Here is a 26,397-nt window from a genome sequence, read left to right on the forward strand (position 1 = left end):
ATATTGCTATCTCTGAGAACAGGAAAAAGAAGTTGCAGTTCACAGAAGCCATGATGTTGTGCTGTCTGGCTTATTGGAAATGTTCTTGTCTCAGCCAGTTTGTGAAGAATTCAGTAACAACCCCATGACTTCACTCAGTTCTTCCCAATTATATTTGACATGGTCAGAATTTCTGTAGTGAACTGGCTATATTTTTGATTTGGTCTGTGACTATATTTACTGCTTTATTCAGGAGAGGTATGTCATGGTTTTGGCTGGAATAGAGCTAATTTTCTTCACAGAGGCTTGTATGATGCTGTGTTTTGGACTTTTGATGAAACTAGCAGTGATAACACCAATATTTTAGTTGCTGGAGGAAGAGGGGGGGACGTTCAAAGTGATGGCATTTGTCTTCCCAAGAAACCATTACGTGTGATGGGCCTGCTTTCCTGGGAGTGGCTGAACACCTGCCTGCCGATGGGAAGCAGCAAATGGATTCCTTGGTTTGCTTTGCTTGCACACATGGCTTTTGGGCTTTTGCTTTACCTAGTAAACTGTCTTTATCTCAAGCCGTGAGGTCTCACGCTTTTACCTTTCCGTCTCTCCCCCATCCCACCTGGGGAGAGTGAGTGAGCAGCTGGGTGGTGTTTAGCTGCTCACCGGGTTAAACCACAACAGGTGAAGCAAATCATCAGCTACCTGGGTCTCAGACCCATGCTTCCAAGCGTGCTGTAACATCCTCCTCCTTCATGCACTAGGCAGCCATCTGCTAACAACACCAGCTCTCTCGTTCTGCGTATCACCCTAGAAGATCCCCAGCACTCTGTCACCGTGATGTCAAATACTACCAGAACCCAGGCAGATGCATACTCAGGGTATGCTGCACTAAACAAGAAGGTAGGTTCAGTTTGTTGTTTTGCTCTGTATTGTTTCTGACTAAACTTTTCTGCAGAAGACAGGCAGACAGTAAAGCTTGGGAATAGAGGGGCTAACCCCCAAATATTTCCCCTGCTTTGGAATAAGATCTCTCTGGCATTTGGTAAACACTGCATTCGAAAGTTCATTACATTCAGAAATTAATTTTTATATAGGTTTGATTCCTCAGGACATTATAGTTTTTCTGTATATTCCTGCCTTCCCCCATTGGAAGTTTTTCCTAACCAAAAGGCTCATAATGAGATAATTTATTGTCTTAACCACGGATTTCTGAAAGCTCTGGGGCTGAAATGTGAAGGATTGTGTTTCCTGCTTTGGAAAGACATCATCCTGGAAACTAGTGATTTCCTTTGGAGCTCAACTATGTGAGTAATTTCCCCTGGATCAGGAAGGACTTGGGACTTGGGTCCTGCCACTAACTGGCTCCACCTGGCTTATTATTCCATCATCTCTCACCTAGAGTTATTCTCCCCTATCTATTGCCAGCTCTCTAGCCTGAGTGGCCTCACTGAGCTATAGAAATCTTAGTTTCTGCTGCAGAAGAGTTGAGCCAGTTTCCCAGGGAACAGCACTGGATAGAGTGGGGTGCTTCCACACACATTGGACTGTGTCTAGAGAGTGGTGCTCCCAGCACAGGGATACCTCGGTCATTCGTCTGAATCCTGCTGCTAACAGTAGTCGTCAAGGGCTGTGAAATTCTGATTCCCAACCCAGCCATATGGAAATACTGTATGTACAGTGAACTGTGTTTCTGGAGCTGATGGCAGGTTTGGGGATTTGGGTGGTGGCATTCGACAAGTGTAGCTGCAAGGACATGAGGTGTATAGATACAGAACCCTATTGATGAGGGCTTTATTGTTGACTGCTGCTTCTCAGTGGGGCTGGTGTTGGTACAATGGGTCAAACTGCAGGTGGGTGTAAGTACATTTTGGAGCTGAATGCAGTGAGATCAGGATCTGGTTCTGTGGACGATGGTTTAAATGCCAGGAGACTGATGAAGTAAAACTGGGGCACAGATCCCTGCCTCAGCAGACAGCTACTGTCATGGAGCTCCAGAGAAAGAAGCTGAGAACTGTGGCAGCTCCCTACATACACAACAGGCAGGGACAAAAGAGCTACTAGTCATATGCCTCACCTGAAATTCTGTAAGCCAGGACCACATTTCCCAGAAAGGTTACTAAATCTGGATAGAGAGGAAATTCACCCAGGCTCTGAAAACTGGACTCAGGACTGTGTTACATTACAGAACCACAGCAGTTGTGCTGGAAGGAAAGTTTGGCTTCCATTTTTTTGCACACATACAGACTGTGAATGAACAACTCTGAACGTTTTTCTCTTTGCACGACAGTAGTTCTTGAATCTGAGCAATCAGTATGAGATTCCATAGCAGACCACCCAATGCTCTAGAAACTGCCAGCGTGACAGAATTAATTTTAATTTTTTCACTTGAACATACTATATTGGCTTTTTTTCTCACGACACATCTGGCCCAAATGCCCAGACGTCCTAGAAGAATAATGTTTCAAATATTTTCAAATTTGTTTCCTGTTTTAGTAAGTGGAAGTGAAATCTTTTGCATTTCGCTGGCGTGTTCCTGAAGAGAGCTTGATGAAAATATCCCATTTGTCAAAAGTCAGGATCACAAACATGTACCAGTGAGATGAATTTATATTGCTACTTTCTCCCTGAGTCTCTCCTCAGACTCATGTTGCCTTTGTAAGCTCCATATCCAAAAACTAGCAGACCATAAAATGCAGAGCAAGGTGATTGAAGGTACAAGTCAAAATGTATGGAAGTAGAACAAAGGTCTCTCAGCCTTCTTCACATGATGAACCATTGGTCATTAGTCAAAAGGAGCCTTGTCACCACTTGTGGAGAGCAGAGTGAAGGCAGTGCTTCCCTTTGTACCCATAAACTTATACTAAAAGTTATTACATAACCCTACTGGGTATGTCTTATGGGGACAGTGCTTCCTCTGGAAAACCTAGGATTCTCCCATAAAAAGCAGGAAAGAGATGCAAGGGAATGCTCTGCTGGTTCCTGTTAGAGGAAGAGGAAAGAGTAGTGCTTCTTCACATATACTTAATTTAAGAAGTTCCTGGTGTTTTTTGAGAGAAGACTCCCAGTGCTGTGAACCAGAGTTTCAACAAATGGAAAGGACAAGTCCCAGTGCTTTTCTCTTGCACACCTGAGCAGCTCAGAACAGAGGCAAGTTGTTCAGATACAAACACCTGCATAAGGTTCTAGATGGCAGAACATTGAACCTGGCAGTATATTTGTGCTGGCCTAGTATTGCACCTCTCCTCACAAAGAGCTAACCAAAGCACGTGCATTTGCCACCAGTGTTGAAATATAAGTGAAAGGAAGACTAAAGCACTCCTTCTCAACACGGGGCCAGAAAGACAAAAATCAAAGAAACTAGGAAAAAAAAAATATCTCTTTGAAAGTATTAAGGGATCAGTGTCACCTTTTACAGAGTGGGACTGGAAATCCATATGATCACAAACAAGGCTTTCTGAGTGCAAGTCCAAACTTTCTCAAGTAAGGTTTGTAACTTGTAAGGTTTGTTTCTAACTCCTGCTCATCAGTAACACAAAGCAATTGTATCATACCTCTTTAATCTGTCTCTTGGTTTTGTTTTATTCTGTAACATGTTACAAATGACCAGTAGCTGTAGTAAAAGCAATCATTGTTTCCAGTCCACACTTGACAGAATTAGGCAGAACTCTCTCTGTTTCGTATTTGGCATCCAGATGCACTGAAAAAACCTTTGCTGATTCGGTATTTTATCCCTCTACCTTCCCCTAGACCCTCAAATACGCAACATGATGATGCTGCATGACCAGCCCCGCTACCACAGACAAACTGAGGGAACTGAAATCCTATCGAGAACCTTTGAGTCCAGCGAGGTACTAACTCCACTTCAAATTCCTTCACGTCCAACTGTCTCACAAGACAGGTAAGAACAGAGTTCATAGAGAAAAATGATTTCATTAAAAATATTTGATATCTAATTGCTGTTACCAGAAAGTATTTTCTTTAGGTTATGTTTTTATGGCATGACTTTTTTTTTTCTTTTCATTATAACCTCATGCAATAGCCTGTCAGTTCCCTGGGAAATATGTTGGTTACAAGTGAAAAGAGGACTAATGAAATATGTTATGCTGTGGCTTTAGGGCTCAAAAATCTCTTGAAACAATTTTCATAAAGAATAAAGACAACATGTATATTGCATTACTAATTTGGAAAAAAATGTATATATTTCACAAACTGATCACCAACATTTATCATGTTACATTTTGATCTACTCCTGTTTTGAAACTTTTTTTTTCTAGATTGCAAGCTGACCTAGAATTACTGAGATAAAACTTTAAAATTAAAATTTAATGACAAGAAGCCTGCTTTTTGCTTTGGTAGTTACTAACATGCAATAAGAAAGTTTCAGGAATCAATGCATTATTGTATTTTACAGGACCAGTCAGCGTGTTAGGTAGGGCTCAGTATATGGCAGAATTCCTGCAACTTTTAAAGTTCTGGAAATCTGAACTTCTATGTTGTTCAGTACTCATGCCAAAATTATTTTTATCTAAATTTCTATTTTTTGTATACACAGCATTCAATAGTTAGACATAAGTCCTTCATTGTTCTTTGACATGAGACTTTATCTCTGTTTCTAGAAAACTCAATTCTGAGTTTTCATCTTACCTACAGCCTTCTGTTTTACTACCACTGCTAATTTCTGTTATTTATTTATAACATCGCATATCCAACATCTGAATTCCAGGCAGAGTATTTTGATATTATTGAATTATCATGCCTGTCAAACTACCTTGAGGCCTTCCACTTACGTATCTCCCCTGAGGCAGCTTTTGGTGTTTTAGGGCTTCTATTACAGGAGTTTGGATGAATTTCCATCTTAACTGTTTTAACTGGTGTCAGACTTGAAAGTCTGCTGAATATTAGGCCCAATCTAAGTTTCAGTGAATGTACGGGAAAGATTCACACTGGCTACATAGGATACCCATCAAAAGGAAAATATAGGCTCAGAATTGTCTGCATTGTTAGGATCCTAACACATTAGCAAAGCATCTTTCAGATTGCTACTATTTTAGGCCCAACACAAACAAGAAACGAGCACAGACATGCCATTTCTTTTCTTTCTGAACAGGAAAGCCTCTATGGTAATACAGACAGTGAGCTACACTTTTCTGCTAAAGTGCCACACTCCAGTGAACTCACCAGTTTATATCTGAAAAGGTGTTTGCATGTCTTAGGATATCATACACATTTTTTAAATGGTGCGTTTTTTTCTAGTCACATAGTTATAAGAACATAAATAAATTGAATACAGTTGCTGTCAGCTATTAAAAAGACTGCATCCATGAATTTTATTACCTTATCATCCTGGATTACAGTATTTGTCACCAAGATTTGCACTGATAAACATCCCTCAGAATAACCAGAGATATGTATATTTGTAAAACCCTGTAAGTTTTTATATATATACACAACAAAGGTAATCCAAGATTTTTTTTCTGTGATTAGACAATCAGATTCAGGTTGACATACTAAAATGATGTATGTAGTTATTTGTGTGCTAATTGGACAAGAGAAAATAAAACAAGGTTCATCTCTTCCACTCTCCCCCTCCCTCCAATTCACTGAATTCCAAATCAATCTGTTACTCAGTGACTACGTCATAGACTACATCTATGTTGGCAAGTACAGTGGAGTACGGGAGAAGACCATGACATAGTTGGTGTTGGAGACCTGAGGTCCAGAACAAAATGCATTTCAGGTGCTTTCTACTTCAGATTACCTGTAGTGTGATTCCAGGGACTAAATGCTTCAGTACACTCCCACTGCATTTCTGGAGCACGTCTTCCAGTTAACTTCATCCAGAAGGAACCCAGTTCATGCGCTCCAAGCCAAGGCACTGCTGAATATAGACCATTGGAAAATTCATGTCAAAAGTGTATTCCTGATCCAAATTAAAATGCCATTGTGAAGGCATCCTATGTGAACTCGTATAGAATCAGGTCTTAAGCCTCTCTCTCTACAAACACACTTTCCACAGACCTTCTAGAAGCTGTCAGCAGCACACTGTCAGATACGTTGGCCTCACATGCTGATCAAAACAGTTACTGTAGCCCTTCACAAGCTCACAGTCTAAGACACGTTATTCTTTTCCTTTTCCTTTTTTTTTTTTTTTTTTTTCCAGAACAAAAGAGCTAGAAAGTTAGAAGTCAGCTGTCAGCATTCAGAATAAATCTAGATCACGGAATTCAGAAATGGAAAATCTTTATTAAGTCATTGACTATATTGCTAAGACTCTGAAATTCGCAATATACTCTTTAAAACTGTCCACCTGAGGCCTCATTTGATATTCTCTGGACAGAAGCAGTCATCTTTAATATCACTCGATCAATATCAGCTGCTTTTTTTTTTTATTTTTATTGAGAATGAGACTTTGAGACATTTTAAGCTTAATAGAGTCCTGTTTGGACTGAATGGGTGATCAGCCCCAGAAATCTGTGTGTGCAGTGTTCTTCCTTACTGCCTAAGGGAGAGTGGTTGTTATGCTACTTAGTAACCTGGAGATAGCAAACAACAGGAATGATTTATTAATGTTTCCAGCGTGAGTACACTTAATGAGTACAAATACCACATCCATGCAAATGACACAATATCTGCCTACCTACATTCATAAAGGGGAAATGAGGATTTAGAAAGAATTTAAGAAATGGATGCTTGTGTTCCTTCAGAAACTTAAGCCTTTTGATAATCCTCAGAACATCAGATTTTTATTTTCGTTCATCCTACAATACAAATGAAGAAGTACAAATGTACAAATTTTTATTTTAGTTCACCTTACAATAAATGTATTGTCCCTTGCATCATGGCAGAATGGATAAAGGAACAGCATTAGGTAGCTGTAGAGTGGTCCTGATGCCCAAAGAAGAAACTAAATGACAGGATGGCACTGTGCTGCCAAGAAACCACAGAGAACAAACCACCATACAGCAGCTTTGTGTCTGTATCTCTCTCACGGCAGAGAAGTCCAAGCTAGCTGGGAGCAAGCTGGGATATCTGTGTGGTTCACCTGGTCCTGTGTTGTGATAGCAGAGCAGTGGCTGCACCACAGTCATGGTATGCAACCATGTCCAGATGCTTCACTCATCAGTAAAGAAATACATAGCATCAGCAAGAGGAGGTAGCAGAGATGAGGCCTAGCTACATACAAGAATCAGAGCCATGCATGATGGAATTGCTGACAACAGACACAGATCTGGCTGCTAGCTCCCAACCCGGTAACATAAATATCACTCTCTCTGGTTTCATACGAATGAATACAGCACATGAATAAAAGATCCTGAGGGTGACCATGCCTATCACATATCACAGCAGTTCATTAACTACTTCACAGTGTTTTCAGAAAATCCTGCACAACTAAGTCAAATTTATAACACTTATTTTTGCTCTTAGCTCTTGAATAAGAGAGCCTGTATGTATCCCTGACTGGAAAACTACTGCAGTCCAAAAGAAAACGAAGCTTCAAATTTTCTGTGAGTTTGGTGCTGATCTTTAGAACACTTTTAACCAAAACTATGTGAGGTGATAATGCACCTAAACACATTGAACTGCTTGATTTCAAATGACACAGGTGTATGAAAATGTATTGCATATACTTAGCCACTAGCACATCCATGTGAAGTATCTGATACAGCTTGCATTCAGTGTGAATTAGAGCTACTAATGAACAGAATGGAATGGAATAGGTTTAGTTCAGTTGGAAGGGACCTACAAAAATCATTGAGTCCAACTGCTTGACCACTTCAGGGCTAAAAAGTAACATTTCTCACCCCTCTCTAGAGACTGAGAAAGTTTTTGAAGGCACAAATAACAAATTCTGAAATCAGCGGAAATGAGATGCTAAAGCTTCCACCTGTGACATTGTATATGTTCACTGTCCATACGCCACTCAGTAGTATTTACTGAAGGAACAATGCAGGTATTTGTGTGCAGGCAGCTAAGATTTATATTGTGAGATGCACATGCTGCACGTAACAGCTTCTTTCTTCTCTCACTGATCAAAACATAATAGACTTGATTCAACCTTCATTAAAGAATTGACAGTCACTGTTCTACTTACTTCTCCTAGTGCCAGTTCACCAAAATAGCATTATCCAGAATAAGGGTGAGTAACTCAGAGCCAAGAAGATAAAGTCAAGTTTTCACTGTTTAAAATACTTCAAGGAACCATCACCTTTGCTGCTGTTAAAGGGTGTTTTGGGGGGTTCTTTCTTTCAGATATAAGAAGTTCAGGGAATCCCTTTCCTGCTTCAAGCTTCCTGGGGGAATACAAAGTGTGCATGGGGGAACTGCATTACCTGTATTGCCAGAAGACCAGAGGGCAAAGGCCAAGTCTCCATGCACATTTGTTAGAGGACATCAACATTTTGGTAGTGCTGTTGACCCTTGTCCAAGGTAAGTTAGACAAATAATACAATCAAAATGTTTAAGTGAAGGGATTTTAACAAGAATAGCAATAGACACATATTGGGTTAGACAGCAATTTAGACTGAGACATGCAAATATCTGCATTCTATAAATGGAGCAATTTAAGCTTCTACCCTTTTCACAATGCCTGTAATATTAATGTGTGAATATATTGGTACCCACAAATCTCCACAGTGTTTTGTTGAAACACTTAATATTCCAAATTTCCATACTTCATTTATTTTTTGCCCATCATTTGATAATGATTTACTGTTGGCTGTTGTCCCAAACACCCTTCCTGGCCTTTAAAATGTCACTACTGGCCTAATTTACCCGAATGCTTAGCATCCACAAATCCCATAGGCATAAAAAATGAAAAGCAGGCACCCAGCTTTTTCAGAAAGCTGTTGTAAAAGCCAAGATCTGTCTTCATCAGACAACAGATGAGGAGAAGAGATCTGGGGTGTGCTTTCTGAGCCAGGGCTCCTTCTCTTGGCCTCTTTGCACACATGGTTTCCTCTTTAACAGCTCCACTGTCACGTCAGCTTTCTGGATGCTCTTTTGCTGCTACTTTTTCAGAAAACCGCCACTCAGCCACACATGATCCAGTCAGACCCAGCTCAGCAGTGTGTCTCTCACCATTCCTAGCTCTGCACCCACTACACAGCCACCACCCAAGCCCAGTTGGGTTCCAGGCCTGTCTGCCTCCGCTGGCCTTGCTCTGTCCAGGCCCTGTTCTTGACTCCAGGTCTGAACACCAAACATGATCCCTGCAGAGAGAAGCTTCACTGAAGACGATAACAGTTCCCATGGGCCCATTGGAGGCCTGAAGCTTCAATTTCACCGGGCACGTGGAGTGCCCACCAGCTTAGGGTTGATACATAATCAGAACGTAAGGCACCTTGCGCACCAAGTCATATTCCCCACCCTTCCCTGCCAGGTCAAACCCTAGCCCAGTGCTTTCTGCCTATAAATACATACACGAGCCTCTCTGGTCCCAAATTGCACTCGAGTTTAGCTTCTCCTTTCTCTTTTCCTGACCTCAACCTTGACTGTAGCCCAGAAGTCTCTGTTGGCCCAGATAAGCTGAATGACTATTGCAGTTATCAGGGGAAAATGACAACAGACACCCTAAGAGGCCCAGCCTCAAATTCAGTTCATCAGGTTGTCAGTTAAAAACCAAATCCCAGCTCTGACCCTAATCCATGGTCTCTGCCAAGAGATCTAACATAACCAGCTGGCCTTTGCTTGAGTCAACCCCTCAGCCTTACCTGGTAACCTCTTTGAAAAGGACAACTATAAGTTTGGCTCATTGGCCCTTATAATTTTAAGCCTGCTCATATCCTAAATAACTCTAGACCTGTAAAACAAACTCTCTAGATACAAGGGAGTACAGTTCCTCAAGACAATACACAAGTCAACACTCTTGCGGCTGCAACTCTGTTTCTCTGTGAGACGGACACACAGCATATCTTTGCTTCTTCCTCTAGGAGTTCAAAATATAATAGGGTTGATGCCACTTACAGTGAAAACAGTTCCCACAGCTCCTATTGAGTGTTAGGGGTGCATGGTTGGGGGCTATAGGGGCCAAGCTTTCATGGATGGAGATACTCAGCGGTCTCAGGAACTTCAGATTCAGGCACAGGTGCTTGACACCTCTCAAAATTCAGCCCTGCATAATTTAGATGTTGAAACTGTGAACAGATTTCCACACAGGTAGCGTCTATGAGTTTTGGTATTAAGAATTACCTGAAAAATCAAGACACAAACATACACATTGATTTGAATTTTTATGAGCATATAAATATATGAGCATATAAAGCATAAGCATTTTACATTTACATTTTCTCTTTGCACAGAGGCCCTCCCATTGAGCAGTACTATGATGTCATCCTGCTGAAAAAAAAGTGATGTGCGTATGAATGGCGATCTGTAAGTTTAAACTGTGTGTTACCCAGATTGTGAATTTAACAGCAAACTGAATATTCATTCCACTCTGGTGATACTATGCATATGTGATATGAAGTGCACATATGATATGTGAAATCTGAAGGAACATGTTCCATAAAAAGGGATAAGCTAATAAATAACAAACAACAGCAAACACAGCTAGAAAAGAAATTCAGAATATGGCATTGTGCCCCTTCAGTTTGGTGTCTTTTCAACAAGGGTCTCTGAATTGGTTTTACAGATCTTCCATTTTTATCACCTTGTAATACTCAAAAATACTGTCCTTTCTGCTAGTTAGAATCTAGATTAAATTGAAGTAACTGCAGTAACCATGACACCGTGTGTATTTCAGTCCATTTTTCTGGTGTATATATATATATATAGATGCGTTTTAGGAGGAGGGTTGGCAAGGATTGTTTTCCTCACTGCTACTGCTTAAGAGAAAGATTGAGTGAATTTGGATGGGGCTGCACTTCTGCAATCCAACATTTTGCCACTTGATGGCACCAGCAAAACATTTAACATTGCTTAAACCACTGAGATTAATTCAGTTTAAAGTAATTTAAAGTTTAAATGTAAATTCTTCAAACGCAGAAAATGAAAGAAGCTACACCTCTCATGTCAGCATTAATAGCTACAGCACATTAGAAACCTGAGAACAATTCTGTGATTATTTTTTTTCAATTATCTTTATAGGGCTGTGAGGGGTATTGTTTGACCCTCACCAGTCTCCATTTAGCCCCCTTGCATGTGAGGTACCTGCTCCCCATTTTGTGCAGACTCAACACACTCCAGAAAAGCAGGAGAGCTAATTGTAAACAAGCCACAGAAGCTACACAAGGAAACCTCCCACCCTGCTCTTTGTAGTCAACTGCTCTTTGCAGGCTCTTCTTTTTACTACCTCATTACAGTAAGCAGGACAAGAGTTGAATTTGGTTACCTACAAGAGTGCACAGGCCAAGACTCCTTCATACTGGGATAGCATATGGCCTTTCACCAGCAATGCACATTAGAGGTATTGGCTGTGCTGCTTTTGCATAATTTGATTACAAGCTACAAGGAAGTAGCAAGTTTCCTTGCAAGTTTCTTCCTGCATATCTCCCAAGCACTTAGAGACAAGAACTGGCCCATGACCTTTTGAAATTGTGCATACACTTCAAGTTTGAGATATACAACAAATGCAGAAACAGGCTCACTCATCCTTTAACACTGACCACTTCCATGGGTATTTGTTTCTTTTACGTTGCATAGCAAAACTGGTTGATTCTGGTTTATTTCCTAATCCATCCCAGAATGGGATGGAGTACCAGAAAACAATTTGGCCCACTGTGACTTGCTAGTCAAATAATTGTCCTGTTACATGACATGTATATTGGTATCCATGAAACAGCAGAAGCACAGGCAGATTGTGGAGTAAAATTTAAAACTTATTTGCACAGGGTAGGAGTGTTTTCAGTAATTCCTAGGCTGCTCAACCTAAAATGCATCTTAGTAAAGGATGCTCTGAGACCTGTTCACTTCACAGCAAGAGTTTTCCTCATGCCAGTTGCTTACCAGAATGGAATATCCACATACTCAGGACAGGCACGTTTCTGGGGATTTGATTCATTAAGACGAAGTAACCAGGAACTGCTGTAACTATATGGCCTTGTGCTGGCTATATAAGGAACAAGTAGGTTTTATACAAGCATAGGTTAGACTCTGCCCCCACACATACTCAAAAGTACACAACCTTGGACACTGAATGTTTGATCATTAGCACACTGATGTACTTTCTCCATTATTTTGCACTCACATCTTCATCTGAAACATGCTGGGTCTCTAAAATATATTATGGTTTATGTTTTGTTCTGGTTTAAACATTTGTTTCCGTTTAAGATTATATTTTCTCTGTCTTTTAAAGACCTTTAAATTGAAAGAGAGAGTGTATCCTTTAAAAAGAAAAGTGAAACACACCAAAAAAATCTGTCATGTTCATAGTTCAAGGTCTTTCAGAGCAAATATTCTTCCTGCTGTCAGAGACTATTAAGCGGTGACAGCCACATAGAACCTTTCTTGAAAAATGCCCATTGAGTGCTGCTCTGCAGGTCTACTTGGGAGCTGTTAATACTCAGTTTATTTACCTTATAGCCTGTGAGGGCTCCTTTGAGCCATTACTGTCTTTTGCGGGAAATGAAATACCAGACATTTGCAGTAACTCTGTACACCTTCATGAGACAACTATGCTTTTGCCTTAAATATGCACCCTACATATCCTTGTGCAGTCCTGCATTAGAATGAATCACTTGGTTTGCACAGATGTATTTTTGCAAGTGCATTAGCAGTGGGCTACATGTGCCATCCCTGTCAAATGTACCGGAGAAAAGTAGTTGCCTCCTTCCATCTAAAGGTGTTATGAGTCCTCAAGTTCACATCAAACAAGACCATAAAAATTCTGAAAGGCCTTGAAAAACATCCTTGAGCCATTGCTAGAACCTTAGCAACACACACACACTGCATCAGTGCATTTACAACTGTCCTTCCAAAGACAATTCACACCAACAAAGTTTTGGGTGCATTCAGCAGCACCACAGAATGAATCAAAACTGTGTTTTCTCCACGTGGGTTTTAATCTGCTTTCACTGCATATCATGCCACACAGCAGTTCCATTCCTCTGCTTTTGCCCCAGCTCCCTGAGCCCTGGTGGTTCCCTGACGTGCAGCTCAAAGTGCCCAAACTGCACTCGTTGCTAGGGAAATGGGACAGTGTCCAACGGGACCACTCCATGGACTTGTTCTGGGGCTTTCTGAACTGGCAGCATAAGTCCCTCCATCTTGAGCCTGACTTCTTTGACCGTGATAGACTCCATATTCTTTGTGGACTGAGCATAAAGGGGCAGATAATGATTACTGGGCAACTGCATTTTGTGTGACACCAGCAGACTCCAGCCTACTAGAAGTTCACTGAAAGCCTCTCAGACCCAAGTCTGGAAAAATTACTACTCCTTTCTTCCTTTCCTGTTGGAGCTCGACCTTTCTATAGTGCCATCCATTCTGAGTGGCTTCAGGACTGATAACCCAATTTGAGTTTTAAAAATGTAAGGGACACTCTAAATAACTGGACACCTTTGAAAATGTAAAGCTTTGCTGGCTGTTACAACCTGAGCTCACAAAGCTTCTCTGAATCACAGCAGTCACGAAAATGCATAGTTATCCTTATTTTATTGGTGCCTCGTGTTATAATGAGAAGTGATCTACAAAGGTATTTAAACAGTTCTGCCATGATAGAGCACAAAGCAGGCTTATTCTCCTTATACTTGCATATTTGTATCAGGAATATGTCCAATGAATTCAATGAAGAATGTAACAATTCACACTGTAACATAATGTGAAGGGAGAATAAACACTAAGAATTTTCCTCCATGTCTAAAGCACTGAGCAATTTCTGTTCTAATTGTAGAAATGGAAAACCAATTAGAAGTATCTATGGAAAAAGCATCTAAAGATTGTTTTTCTGTAAGTGTGGCTATTTCTGTAAAAGCTTTCATTTTTCAAGACAAAGTTTGAATCAGAGTCCCAGATCATTATAACAGTATACAAACGGTTGTCAAAATCCAACACGTAATGTTTAAATGCTGTTATCTTCGTGGCATCACGCACTAAAAGGGAAGCAGATCTTTTGCTTAGCTCAGTTGAGGCATGAGTTATGTTGGCATGGTTATTTGGGAGATGTAGCACTTCTTGGTGATCACACTGAGTCCCATAGAACCACAGCAGAGACTTCACAATGAAATGCACAAATACTGCTTGTTGTATCGGAACAACACGTGAACAAAATTATCTGGCACATGAAAGTTTATCTTCAAAAGAACCATTTCAGTGTGGAAAGAAATGAGCACAGGATTGTACTGAACTTCTTTAGGCACCTTCTGCTAGGGAATGAATCCTGGACATCTCTCTCCTCACTGAGAAATATGAGGGGGTTTGGCAATATGAAGATTTTGGTATATGGCCCGTAGAATCAAGAAAGTTCAGATGAACACCATGCAAATAATAAAGCTTAAGAAAAGATTATCATCAGACAATTTCTCCTACCCATATAAAGACCCTTTCAAGCAAGATCAGGTAATTTAGGCTTCCTCATGAAAAATGTGAGGATTTTACAGCTCTAGGTGAGCCAGCTAGATTTTTTACTAGATGATAAGTCCAGTAATAAAATTGTCTTTTTGTTTGTTTGTTTTTCATTATACCACACAGAACCATTAAGCAAAGTAATTATTTTTTTTTAACCTTAGACATTTTTCTGTCTTGGTACAATCACCAAGAGACTCTTAGCTAGCCTCAATGATGAAATTCTTGCCCTTTAAATTTAGTGTTTTCTTTTGGCTGCTTTTTAAAAATTCATTTGAAGCATAAAATAAGTCTCCATAGTAAAATATAAATAATTTATCAGCATGGAATTAATAAGTACTTTCCCTGCAAGTGTGAATAGGATACGTTTTGTGTTTTGCATTACTGATTTATTTTTACTAATAGCACATGCAGTTGTTAATTAATATGGAGTTTATTACACAGAAGTGTAAGAGGCTAGATTTTTTCCCTCACTCCTTTTAAGAAGACATTCTGCATACCACTTGTTCCAGGCACTGTTTCAGCCTTTGGCACCTAGCAACACCAAACATTTCTCGTGGAATGAGTGATACCAGTAATAATATTGCCTGCGCTGCTTACACATTGATTTGTCCCTAATGTATATTGATTGCACTAATTCAGATAAAGTATGGGAGGTGCAAATGAAAGTGGGTCTTTTCAAGTAACTCTTTTTCTTCCCTAATACAAGCTTCATAAGCCAGCAAGCAGTTTGGCTAAGTAAGTACATTTCACCTTTATTGTACCTCATCACGTCCTTAATGAAATAAAACGACAAGACCTTTCTCTTATAGCCATAATTGCACTGTGTAAGTTCCTTGGGAGTAAGCAGCGGCAAAAAGCTCTCTCTCAAACAAAGCATATAGTGATAGGTTTAGCAGGTTATCAGTGTTTGCCCAGCACACCCACTCTCCTAACAAATACTGATCTTGCTGACTTGCCTATGGGCTAATTAGGTTTTCCTGGCTGTGTTGTTCATAGCCTCTTTACCCAACGAGAATGAAAGTATGCAAATCTAATGTATGTATAAAGCAGATTTGGGAGAGGGAAGCCTAGAAAGAGCTCAGCTTGGTAAAACGACTTGTTACCTCATGATGGACTGACTCAGGAACAGATGAATTTGGCTGCTAATTAAGGTCAAGACTTTGCTTTCAGCAGCACCTGGGGAAAGGCATTTGCTCTCAGTAAGCTGCTGCATGCAGTTATGGTCGAATTTAGAAAAATCCAAAAGGGGTGCTATTCTCTCTTACTGGAATAAACCTCATTTAAACCTTTCATTTTCCTCAGAAACCTTTTATTTTCCTCAGAAGATTCCTGTTATTTCAGGATTTTATTTTTTTTTATTAGTTTGTCATGAAAAACTGAAAGCTGAAAACAACAGCCACAGCAACCTTGGAACTCTCTGTGAAGTCCTGGTTCTCAGTACCCCATAAAGCTTTCCAGTTTAGCTTTATCCTTCTTACTCTCATAAATAAATACCTCCTTATACACAAATTTTGATTTTGCATGCTCAAACTCAGCTACTATTAATTTCAATTGAAGCTGCGCAAGAATTGGAAGTTCACATTTCCCTTCCCTTAAGCCACGTAACAGTAAATGTGAATTGGTCTGACTGTTTACATACAAAGTTGTGGTTCTTTTCTTGCTGAGGAACAGCATAGGCAATAAAGAAGCAACTCCTGATTCCTTCTTTCTTTAAGCTACTCATGGGAATGCTCTTTCATGCAACACCCCATTAGAAGTGATATTTGTAAGGATGCACCTTTTGATTGTGATTATTTTATGGCAATAAATGGTTGGCAACTAACGAAGCCACTGAAGTCATCTGCAGAGCTAACAAGAGTATTAATTATTCTGGTTTTACATCAGTGCCCTAGCCCAATAGTCCTAGTCCTAGTCCAAATGGCAGATGACACTCCTTCCGTTGTGATGGGTTTTCTTCACTCATTATTCCCACCACCAACACCATCTCTTTTCACGCTGTTCCTCATGACAGTCGTTCTTTGCTTACCCCTTTCACCTCTGCCATTTTTGGAGTCTACAGGGAATAAATTTCCCCTGGAAAGATTTCTCATCAATTCTTCCGTCATTTATGATTTCTGGAGTGGGCACCTCTCTCCGCAGAGCAATCCTGCCCTGCATTCTATCGAGGGCAGAGTAAATTCCTGAATATGGTGATCTCTGATATGGTTTGTGATAGTCACAACAATTGTGTTGTTCTGAAAGACTTATTCATACATAATTGTAGCTAACAGGAAGACTATAAGGATAGAAGCAAACATTTTTACTTGCATTTGGGGTCTGACAGAGGCATCCTTTCTCCATTTTGACTGGGTCCATCTTTAAGCATCAGGGAGAAATTGCTATAACCAACAGACCCACTTCACTGTTGTACTTCACTGTTGAGAGGCATAGCCACTGCGCCTTTGACTGGGGAGTGTCAGTGGCCCGGGTATGCAGTTCTGCAACTTGCAAATATAAATCTAATGATTCTCTTTCATGTAAGCAGACAATATAGGAGCAGGCAAGGGAATGATCATTGTGAATTCATGGTAGGGTACAAGCAAAAGAGGATTAAAGAACAAAGATGTCACCTTCCTGCTTCTTACTTCTCTCCCAGTTCTTGCGAAGTGTCATATTTAATGCTAAAGCTCTGTGAAATGTGAAATAAGGAAATGTGAAATAAGGAAATGTGAAATAAGGAAATTTTCTTTCTTTTCATTCATCCTCCTGCCAACTGAAACCAATCCAAGACCGCTGTGACTGCCATTTCCCACTTCTCATCCCTACCAGACACACATCTCTAGGTATGCCATGTTCCCAAACTTCAGATCACCTGAGGATCGAGACACTGGGATCGATGCAAGCAATCATCAGCCCTTCCACCCCAATATCCCTAGCAATCCTTATAATGTGGTTGTTCTAAGGAAGACCAAAGGTACGACTGCTCTCTGAGGATTTATCATTTATTCTTGAATCTTATTTAGAAACTCTGCTTAAGTCTTGTGACTCCTTTCTAATGAAGCTCCATACAGCCAGGATCTGAGAATATCAGTGACCAAGCTAAGCATCTTGGCTTAAATTGGAGCTCTGCATGCTGATTGTTGCATTCTCCATGGGAGATACCTCAGCACTGAGACTGATGAATTAACCTCTGTCTCATATGAAGACCTTGTAGCCTCAGAAGTCAACAGAGCTCTTAAAGCTCTTAAGTGTTATTCCCCATAAATATGTATCATTCAGTGTATCTGATACCTTCTGTCAGGCAAATGATTCTTCACAGTCCGAAGGAGTGGTGGGGAAAGGAAAAAAATGCATCAAGAGGGATCAAAAACTAACAAATTCTGGGCAAACGCCATGTCTGCCACACCTTTGCTGAGGACAAAAGTTACCCCTGAAAGAAGTTCTGAATGGTTTAAAATATTTTATCACCATACAGATGGTGGAATGAGGTCTAGAATGACATAGTAACTGATTTTTACAGAACACCATGTAAGCCGTTGTGACATGTAGTTTTTTAACCCCAGCAGAATTTTGTCCTGGGAGTGGCTTACATAATGCATCAGAAGAAAAATTTTGCTTTTCCTTGGGGACAGTCTACTGCATTGGGATTCTGACAGGTACTTCATTCTGGATGACTCTGCTGATCACCGGCATAAACCGATGAGCAGTCTTAGCAGCTGTTGACCACAGAGGCTCAAGGGGAATTTGGGACAGCAGAAAGCCAGCGCCACGGCACTGCTCCTCAGAAGGGGTTTGGCAGTAACTGTGTGGAACAGAAGAAGCACACGCTGGCGTGTCTAAGAAGCTCTTCAGTGCTGTAAAAGATGATAACGTTAAGTAGTAGGTTAATTTGCACTAATGAGCTGCCATTCCCAGTCATTGCCAGTACTGTACAATTACGTATGTAATTGGATATATGAGCCATTTTTTTGTGGGGTACTTGTCCACCCAAACCAAGTATCTCTCCACAGAACATATAATGCCAGGAGTAGTCATTTTCAGTCGCTTTTCAATGATCATTTTTCAATGTAAGAAACATTAATCACATGCGGAGGTGGGTTTATTGTGACTACAAAGCCTATTTTTGCACAACAGAAAGATCACTGGAGGCCAAGATCTATTTCCAGCAAAGCTTAGCAGGTTCAGAATTACTAGCTAAGGGGGCAGCTACTGCTGGCACTCAGAAAACACTTTAACTCCATTTGCTGTTCCCTCCGTATGGTTTGGTTTCCTTAAAGATCAGGATGCTCCACTGCTCACTGACTGAAGCAGAAATCTCTGGTTAAGAACAGATGACGCAGATCACATGTGGGTGACTTTTACCACTGGAAGGTTATGTTTAAAAATTTTCACAGCAAGGTTATGTTTAATTTTTTTTTGCCCTTTCTACATCTTGCTTCTACAAAACTCAGAGTAATTATTATGTAGTCAATGACAGAACCACGGTTGGAAACAAAGCTCTTGCAAGCATACACTGCAGTTTCATTTTTATCAGACATCTAGAATAATTCAGTTATTCTGCTGAAAGTGACAATATGAGTAAAAAACCAGCCTCACAATTCATCAAACTTTATTGTTTGCTGTTGTTGTTTGTAAAAATCATGCACAGAAAATGCAGTATGAATCTGCTGGTGTGTGAATTAACCCAAAGCTCCTACCAGTTGGTCATGGGCACGTGTCAGTCAGCTCGATCAGGGGTATAAGATCCAGCCCTCAGCAACTTGTCACCACCATCCCCTCTGCCTGAGACAACCATCTGGTGGTGAAGATGGTTTCTGCTGTCCTTCAGCCTAAACAGTTGTTAAACAGCTGTTCTCTTCCTACGGGGATATAGCCTGAAGTTTGATGACAGATAAAAGCCGTGAAGAATGTAGGAAAAGACAGTGGTAAACAAAGAAAGATACAGCCTTTGGAGACGCACAGTCTTATGAATGTGGCAGGGGAAAATCAAAGTGGCAGTCCATTTTCAGGCTGTTATTGTGACTGCAAAAGAAACTTTATATAGCATGTAATGTTCTGCCTTGGTGTGGCTACCATGCATAAGTTGATTCCAAGTTCTTTGAACTGAATTCAAATGAATTATGTGACTGTTAAATCTTCCTATTTGAGTAGAAATACTGTACTGAAGATTTTTATTAGCATTTTCTAATATGCTAATTTAGCATACTATGGGAGGGATATTTTAAACTTTTAAAACATTGTTTTTCTGTGCATTTGGTTTATGTCTTACCTGTTTCTTCTTATCCTTCAGCTTCCTAAGTTTGCTGAGGAAAAGGGTCAAATATACTATCCAAACAAATATATCCAACAAATGTACTATCCAAATTCAATATACTATCCAATCCAAGACGGTGGCCCCTAATTCCACTTTTAAAGAGCTAGAACATAACCTCTTTCCAAGAACAACCAACATGCTACGAAACACTGAAAGGGCTCAGGGGATCACAACATACAGTCGGAACTTCACAGGTAAGCAATTTTTTTTTTCATTTACTTGGAATAGCAACGAAAGACCACAAGATGTCACCCTCTAATTCTCTCTAAAAAAAATAAAATAATTTTTTTGTCATTTAGTAACAAAGGTCATAAAAACTGTAGATTATCTGAGATTTTTCAGGGGGGCTGAGCACTAATTTTCATTTTCCTAACTGATAAAAACATGTGACAATAAAATATGTCTCCATTAAGGAAGAGGTCCTATGAATCCCCTTATACTGCATGACTATTACATGAAAGCAGTTGGCAGACTAACTGGAGAACTAGGTACAGACGTGGAACTTGTAAGTACTGCCTTTACTAAAAATCTGATGCTTTCACCACAGTAATATTGACAAGAGTATTACCAGATTCAACTAAAAGAATTAAGCCCTCCCTTTAATAACACTTAAATGCAAGGCAAGAATCATTCTAAGAGAAAGGCTAAAGTTCTGTATACTAAATCACTCCTGACAGAGCTTCCTGACAGAACTTATGTAATGGATTAGTGATTTGTTCAGGGTATGAGGTGCTGGGAGTAGGTTACGGTGATATCTGCATATTTTTTTTATCTTATCATTTAAAATTGCCACCAACTCATGACAGCAATTCAAAGGACCTTTTGCCTTGGAAAGTAGAAGTAATAGTCTCCATAAAATGAGTTGGCAGCTCTTATGAACCGTGCAGTACTGCAGAGACTGAAACATCCTGGCTAGACGTTTAGCTGGTGTTAATCAGCACAGCTCCACAGCTCCACATCAGCTTATTGTCTTTATTGCACGGTGCTTTATCTGATAAGTGACTTAGTATCATTGCAGACTCCTATGTCCTTACTAACCATACCAGTTTAAGTTTGGCAGAGTTCCTGTGATTCATCCTTCTCCATTTATGTGAGTGGTTTGCTTTTTTTTTCCCTAAGGATGCATCAGTAACATTGCCAAATTCTATTTCATTGCAAATACTTACTTTTAAGAACATAGGCATGAACATAGATAGGGAAACTCCATGCTTATTGTCTTCAAAAATTTTGATAGTCAGTGTGGCCTGTATGAAAGTCTAAAAATACTATTTTATTAAATGCTACCCATGCAAACAAAGCATAACATTGTAGATACGAATAGCAAATCAGCTTGTTTTGCTTTTTGCTAATGCATCATTACCTGTAATGGCTTAAGCCCTTTCAGTGACACCTGCACATTGTCATGCTGAGTACGTACACAGTTATAATTGTTACCAACTAAGCAATTTTGCATGTAAAACAGATTCCTGCTCACCCTTTCACAGCACTGCTGGCTTTACAGTACTTGCAGGTTCAAACTTCTTTGTCTCTAATGCCTTCATATGTGATTGCACAAATATATGAGAAGCAGGTCAGCCAACGTAAGATGCTGTCATTTTCTTTTTTTATAGTCAAAAAATTGCCCTGGATAAAAAGTCCCCAAATTGTTGTGCTTTTTTTCTATTTTATTTTAATTCCAAGAAATTAAACCCCTTCTGAAATGGTATTTACAAGTCTTTGATAACTGAATCGGAAAAGTTGTCTGGCTTTTTCTCCAGCATGATGAAGAAACAAATGTTTTGCTTTGTGATGATGAAAACTTCAAAGAACACCTTCAACAGCTTGTCTCTGGAAATGAAAATCCAAACAAGCAGCTTACATTAATTCAAAACAGAGCAGTATTATTGCCCTCTGGCTTCCAAAGTGTGATCAGTAGAGGCCATGCTGATTTATCTGAGCAACATTATCCCACTTAAAAGATACATACATTAAATATCAAAAATTTGGACTGTTCAGCACAGTAATTGCTGAAGTCCACTCTTTGGGTACAGGACTCAAACATACTTTGTATGAACAGTCCCTATACAATGTAGCTTTGACTCTGCACTGGTATCTGAAGCCTCAACATGATAAATGACAGATACAGGGTAACAACATTCGAGCAGTGGTGCATTGCCTATGTCATTGATGAAGACATTGAAAAGCACCACTCCCAAGACAGACCCCTGAACAACACCACTCGTCACTGGCCTCCACCTGGACATAGAACCACTGACCACTACTCTCTGGCTGCAGCCATCAAGCCAACTCCATATCCACTGGGTGATCCACCCTTCAAATCCATACCTTTCCAATTTAGAGATAAGGGTGTTGTGTGGGACCATGCCAAAAGCCTTTCAGAAGTCCAAGTAGATGGCATCAGTTGGTCTTCCCTTGTCAACTGATGCAGTCACTCCATCATAGAAGGCCATCAGATTGATCAGGCTTAATTTGCCCTTGGTGAAGCCATGCTGGCTGTCTCCGATCACCTCCTTGTCCTGCATGTGTCTTAAAATTGACTCCAGGAGGATTCATTCCATGATCTTGCCAGGCACAGAAGTAAGGCTCACCGGTCTGTAGTTCCCCGGGTCTTCCTTTCTACCCTTTTTAAAAATGGGAGTGATGTTTCCCTTTTTCCAGTCACCAGGGAAATCATGGGACTGCCATAATTTTTCAAATATAATGGAGAGTGGCTTGGCAACTACATCAGCCAATTCCCTCAGGACCCTGGGATGCATGTCATCAGGTCCCATAGACTTCTAGTTGTTAAGTTGCGTCAGGAGGTCCCGAACTGGCTCTTCACTTACAGTGGGAAGGACTCTGCTCCCCCAGCCCCTGCCTAGAGGTTTGGGGACTCAAGAGACATTGGAAGCCTGACCACTAGTGAAGACTGAGGCAAAGAAGTTGTTAAGTACCTCTGCCTTCTCAATATCTGTTGTTAGAAGTTCTCTGTCTTCATTTGTCAGAGGCGATATGCTCTCCTTAGTCTTTCTTTTGCGGCCAATGTACCAGTAGAGCCCCTTCTTGTTATTCTTTGCATCCCTCACCAAGTTAGGTTCTGTCAGTGCTTTGGCTTTCCTGATCCCATCCCTACACGTCTGGCAAGTGTTTCTGTACTCTTCCCAGGACACATGGCCCTGTTTCCAAAGTCTATGCATTTCCTTCATTTGCCTAAGTTTGACCAGCAGGTCCTTTTTCAACCATGCCAGTTTCCTACCTTCCCTGCTTGATTTATTGCGTATGGGAATAGAGAGCTCTTGTGCTCTAAGGAAACTACCCTTAAAGAGTTGCCAGCTCTGATCAGATCCTCTGTCCCTAAGAACTGTGTCCCAGGGGATCTTGTCCACTAATTCTTTGAACAGCTGGAAGTTGGATCTTCTGAAGTTCAGGGTGCTGACTTTGCTCTTAGCCAGGCCCATTTCAGTCACTGTTTATACTATCATACTGTTTAGAAGACCACAAATTGGAAAACAGATGCTTACAGAAAAAAAAAAAAAAAGAGATGACAGCACAATCTAATTATATCCATTTGCATCTTGTGCATAGGGATGGAGCAGAATTATTTTTTCTTTTCCAAAGCATAAAGACCAACTCTAATCTCTCTATATGGCAGGGCAGTAATGACTGTCTGGACTGATTCCCTTTGCCAGCCTGTTTTGCATACTATCAGAGTGAAGTAGTAGCCAAGAGTGACAAAGTTCTCACACCTGGCACAGTACTCCAAGTTCCTAGGAATGATGCTTCCCTCATTTTCCACAATGTGAGGCAGTAAAGATAGACACATAACTGAGTAAATTTCACTAGTCCCAGAAAATGGTTACACCAATCCCTGCTAAAATAAGAGACTTAAATTACACTGTTAATTCTGTTCCTTCCTCCATTAGAAAGAAACATTTCTCTCTAGTCTCTCACAAGTGAGACCTCTTGAAGGGCGCACTGCACGTTTACTTCAAGGCCGACGTCCCCACGAATCTACTCTGCAAGAACAGTGCTCCTGCCAGGAGCAGGCCCAGCTGCCTCGCCTGTGTTACCAGAAAGAACATTGTCTGGATACAGGGCTGCCAATAAACGAATTTCAGAAAATCGCTGACACGTGGCAAACAGAAGCACTGTACAAGAGGCAGTTTTCAGGAATGTCTTAACTTGAATCCCTTCCAAAATCTGCACATTCCCTTTCCTGTGAAGATTTCAAGCCCAAACATTTGGACCAACATACAGTATGGGAAAACCCAGTTAGCCTAAATAAACCAGTCTTACCACAGGATGTAAACAGCAAGGGAAGAAGAATTGAATTGCACAACCTCTGGTATCAGGAAGCAAGTCAGCCTGCATGGAGACCAGAGAGGCAAAGAGAGACAGCACTGCCTGAATGGATCCCTGGCTATGAGGTTCTTGAGCGCCAGACAGCACTGCTGGAGCTGCAGGATTCCTTCTCTAAGGCGGCAGCACTAAAGCGTTTTCATGATTCTATACATGGAGAGACAAAAGATCTCAGAGATAACATTACTGAGGGAAAGAGACACAAATTCTATGGATTCAATGCTTTTTATTTCCATAACTGACGCATTCCCTGGTCTTTTTAAAATACTAAAAAATAAAAAGTACTTCAATATAACATGTCTATTCTTGTGTGCTGGTTATGGCTGAGATAATTTATTGTCTTCATAGTAGCTCACGTGGTGCTATGTTTTGCATTTGTGATGAAAATACTGTTGATAACACATCAATGTTTTAGTTGTTGCTGTGCAGTGCTTGCACAGAAGTAAAGGATTGTTCTGCTTCTCATGCTGCTGTGCCAATGAGGCCAGGGGTGCACAAGCTGGTAGGGGACACATGAACGACAACAACAACAAAATCACCAAACACACTATTTTTAAACATCTTAAGTCCTGTTTGCAAAGCCTTTCAAAAATAAGAACAGTGCAGTGGAAAGTTTATTGGAAAACCACCTCATGGATTACCAGCTGGTTTTGCAAAAGGGATGCAAACTATAAGTTTAAATTGCTGTTTTCTGTGAGCTAGGAGATCAGTATCACTGTTACCAAAAATTCAGTAACATAACTAATATTGGTTCAATGAACACCTTAAGGAGCTAGAAGCCAGGTGGTGATTAGGAAAGCAGAAACAGCACATGTGCATTTCTTTTTGTTTGTTTGTTTGTTTGTTTTAACTGGTTTTAACTTTGTTTTAAAAGAGGGATTATTCAATTGTTTCCCAGAGAGGACCTGAAGAAGGAGCACAGTACCTTTCTACTTTTATCAAGACTTTCTTCATTGCAGTCTTCTAAGTTGTCCCATTGAGAGATCAGATATATTCCCCCTCTCCCTTCAAGCAAATTTTCAGAGTTTAGGGTTATTAAAATCAGGGTTCAGGATTATTAAAATCAGGGAATTCGTTACGTAACAAGAAAGACATGAGAAACTGAGCTTCTTCTTTCTGGAAAACAAACAAACAAACAAAAACCAACCAACCAACCAACAAAGAAACAAATAAAATAGAAACTACAACTTAGTGACAAGTATATAAAATATACTTGCTACAGAAAAGTCCTATCAGTCCTATCGGTCATTTGTATCATATGTCTATAAGTCCCAAAATGAAAATTTTTGTTTGATCAAACTCATAAGATCAAAATAAGGAACTTGGGAAGCACATTCTAATTTACTTGTTTAATTTTCTGCTTGGTATATGTGGAAGGCAAAGAGCTTAGTATCATTTAATAAAAAGGCTTAGAGGCAAATCCTTGGAGCATAAGAAAAACATCTGCAATGCTAATAGATTTGGTAAGTGTTCTCAGTGCTATGAGACCATGCTTTAGGATAACAGGCCCATCTTCACAGAATCACAGAACTGTAGGGGTTGGGAGGGACCTCAAGAGATCATCGGGTCCAACCCCCCTGCCAAAACAGGTTCCCTAGAGCAGGCTGCCCAGGTAGGCGTCCAGACGGGCCTTGAATATCTCCAGAGAAGGAGACTCCACAACCTCCCTGGGCAGCCTGTTCCAGTGCTCCGTCACCCTCACCATGAAGAAGTTCTTTTGCATGTTGGTGCAGAACTTCTTGTGATCCATTTTGTGGCCATTACCCCTTGTCCTGTCCCCACAAACCACTGAAAAGAGGTTAGCCATGTCCCTTTGTCTCTCAGGTATTTATAAACATTAATAAGATCCCCTCTCAGTCTTCTTTTCTCCAGGCTGAACAGACCCAGGTCTCTCAGCCTTTCCTCATAGGGGAGATGCTCCAGGCCCCTGCTACAGATGAAATTCTTCAAACCATTTGATTCATTAAAATGAAAAGTAATTCAAAAATAAATTAAAAATGTGGTAATTTGACTGATTTCTTGCCATCTATAAACAGCAATTGAGGTCACTGGATATTAGTGCTCTTGTAGTATGTTTTTGTCAGATGGAATCAGACTCTCTCAGACAATGCTCAAGGACATTTATTATACCTCTTTTAGTCTAAGCTTTCCAGTAAACCCTATCAAACTACACAATAACATCAGATTACATTTAAAGTTAAAACATAATAGACTTCAAAAAAAGGACACCCTTTCATTTGTCTTTTAATTCAGTAGCCCTTAATTTTAAAGTTATTTTCCAAAACCTA

The 26,397-nt window shown here is 40.3% G+C and overlaps 1 protein-coding gene across 1 annotated transcript; it reads left to right on the plus strand.

Moving 5' to 3' along the window:
• On the plus strand, positions 1 to 24,670 carry SPMIP4 (sperm microtubule inner protein 4). The gene is given in 12 exon segments (XM_083827022.1): positions 1 to 876; positions 3,724 to 3,874; positions 8,227 to 8,403; positions 10,275 to 10,314; positions 10,316 to 10,340; positions 17,003 to 17,045; positions 17,145 to 17,253; positions 17,257 to 17,431; positions 19,708 to 19,965; positions 20,185 to 20,276; positions 23,674 to 23,909; positions 23,967 to 24,670. Coding segments are annotated over 11 exon segments (1,674 nt in total). The 5' UTR covers positions 1 to 876; positions 3,724 to 3,740; the 3' UTR covers positions 24,352 to 24,670.
• The last annotated feature ends 1,727 nt before the right edge of the window (positions 24,671 to 26,397 follow it).

Source organism: Anser anser (assembly GCF_964211835.1).
Source record: "Anser anser genome assembly, chromosome: 2".
Lineage (NCBI taxonomy): Eukaryota > Metazoa > Chordata > Aves > Anseriformes > Anatidae > Anser > Anser anser.